This window comes from Moesziomyces antarcticus, assembly GCF_000747765.1.
Source record: "Moesziomyces antarcticus DNA, scaffold: scaffold_v10156, strain JCM 10317, whole genome shotgun sequence".
NCBI classification, from domain to species: domain Eukaryota; kingdom Fungi; phylum Basidiomycota; class Ustilaginomycetes; order Ustilaginales; family Ustilaginaceae; genus Moesziomyces; species Moesziomyces antarcticus.
The window spans coordinates 1-2,293 of NW_014638854.1; the positions used below are offsets into that span (position 1 = coordinate 1).

Sequence of the window (2,293 nt, forward strand, 5' to 3'; positions counted from 1 at the left end):
GGACGGCGCATCTCGGCCATGAGCTCTGGGAAGATCATGGCGCCACCATAAGCGAACACCATATTCATCAAACCGTTGACCTTTTGCGTAATGTCGTACGAGACAAACGCAGAGGTCATGACGGGCTGGTTGTTGTACGGGTAGTCGGTACCGTAAGAAGCCTGGGCACCGGCGATGTAGGGACCGTACTTGATGATGGCGGCCATGGAAACGATGACGATGACGATGTTTTGGTAGACCGCGGTGGTGGCAGCGAAACCGAGACCGCGGAAGGTCTGCACCTGCGCAAAGGCCATGCCGATAAGCGCGAAGATGACGACACAAACCGAGAAGCAGAGATTGGCGTTTCCGGGCGCGCCTCTGATGACCTGGCTGAGAGCCTGGCCGTTGGTAAGGCAGATGAGACCGACGTTGATGATAAGCTGAAGCGTCTGGAGCGCGTTGAAGGTCCAGCGCATGGGGTATCCCACCACACGCTCTCCAATGTCGCCGTACGTCTTGACGGGATAACGGGCCGAATCGAGCTGCATAAACAGCTTCCAGAGGATAATACCGCACCACCACGCACAGAAGCCCATGACGATGTACATGACGTTACCCGTCACCCAACCATTCTGGGACATGGCGTAAGGCGCACCATAAGGACCGAGGATATCCGTAGTGATGAGGTAGAACACACCGACCCACGAGGCGGTCTTGATGGCACGGTGGGCGTTACGGCTCTCCTTCTCGAGGTCCGAGAGGCCCTCGAGCTGGTCAAAGGTGGATGCATCCGTGTTGTTGACGGTAGGCTTGATGTGGCCGGCCTCGACCGCAGTGCCGTGTTCGCTGACCTTTTCGGACGAGTTGTGCTTCTCGCCGGCGTGGTCGATGTAGCCAGCACCGTGAGGAGCGTTGGCCTCGACCGATACACCTGCAGCACCGTACAGCTTCTCCTGCTCACGCTGGATTTGGGCGTAGAACATGTACTCTTCCATCGAGATACCGCTGCGAGGGGGTGCTTCGTAGAGCGCGGGGACGGGGACGAGGCCCGGAGCACCCTGGCCGGGGATATCGCTCTGGTGCGTCTCCTGCTTGTTGGAGGTGTGCTCCGTGCGCTCGATCTCGGTGCTCTTGGCGCGGTTGACGAGGTCCTTGACACCCATGTTGGCGGCCGTACTGGGGTGGGGAGGTTGAAGAAGGCGTAGGGGGGGAGCGATGGGGTTAGAGCCCAAAGCAGAGATGCGGATGTCGAGGTATATATGGGAGGTCCGCCGGCGAGGGGGGGGGGGCTCGAGGGTGGTCAGCAACCGAGGGGCGAATCACGGCGGATGCGGCGTATCTGGAGCGAGGTCTTGCGATACGAGCGACGGTTCGGCTAGAAGACCAGAGCGGCACGGGGCTTTCGGCGCAGAGTGAGGAGGCCTTGCCGGCGGTGCGGAGTGTACGGATTGGCAGCGCAGCGCCGCGGAGCCCGAAAACCAAGGCGGCCATCCGTCTCAGGCACACGAGCGCATCCATCCAGCCACCCTCGCTTACGCCCTTTGTCGCCGTACAAGTGGCTTCCTCCTCGCGCTGCCCTTTCACCACGTCCAATGCATGAGCAATTGTCCCGGTAGCAAAGTGGTGCACTGTGGCTGACGTGGGAAGAGGCTGATTGGGCGCAGTTGAACCGGTGCAAAAGAATCCAGTCATCAGGCATTATCTTGATTCGGCGGCCGGCCAAGACAATTGTTCGCGACCATCCAATAACGGCACAAGCACGATAAGCAGTGGACCCAATGGGTTTTGTGGAAGAGAAAGGGTTTTTTCAGGAACCAATTTGCTTCCAACCAATCAGACCGTCGATATCTGTGTTCACCTTTGCATCCCCGCACCAAGCCGGGCGGTCAAAGGCCAATCGGAACCATGTGACGAGCGCTTTGCGAGGTGCTTGGAAAAAGGGCAGAGGGAAAGAAACGGAGAGGTGAGGCCGGTGCATGATTGCCGCGGCAATAAAAAAGATGACGACGAGGCTCCGATCAAGCGCCCTCTGAACCGCAGGCATGGCACAGGGACTGCGCCACTCAGACGCGGCATCTTGCATTCACCCAAACAAATTAAGCCTGCAGCACTTGGAATTGAATTCCGGCGAATGGGCCGTCCCTCCCTCCCTGCCTCCCTCCTTCCTTTGCCATGCCTCTCCAAGCTACGTCAAGCCACGATTGCACATACAATTCGAAAAAGATTGTAGTGCTATCGACCACAATCAAGCCCTTGAAGGGGAGGGAGAGTGTTTGTGTGAATGGAGAAGGGGGAAGGGAAAGGGGGGGGG

The 2,293-nt window shown here is 58.6% G+C and overlaps 1 protein-coding gene across 1 annotated transcript; it reads right to left on the bottom strand.

The window, feature by feature from the left end:
• On the bottom strand, positions 1-1,145 carry PAN0_156d6817 (uncharacterized protein; the record flags this gene model as incomplete). Its single annotated transcript, XM_014797765.1, has 1 exon — positions 1-1,145. A coding segment is annotated over one exon (1,145 nt), but the record flags the coding sequence as incomplete, so codon positions are not given.
• Between the last annotated feature and the right edge of the window lie 1,148 nt (positions 1,146-2,293).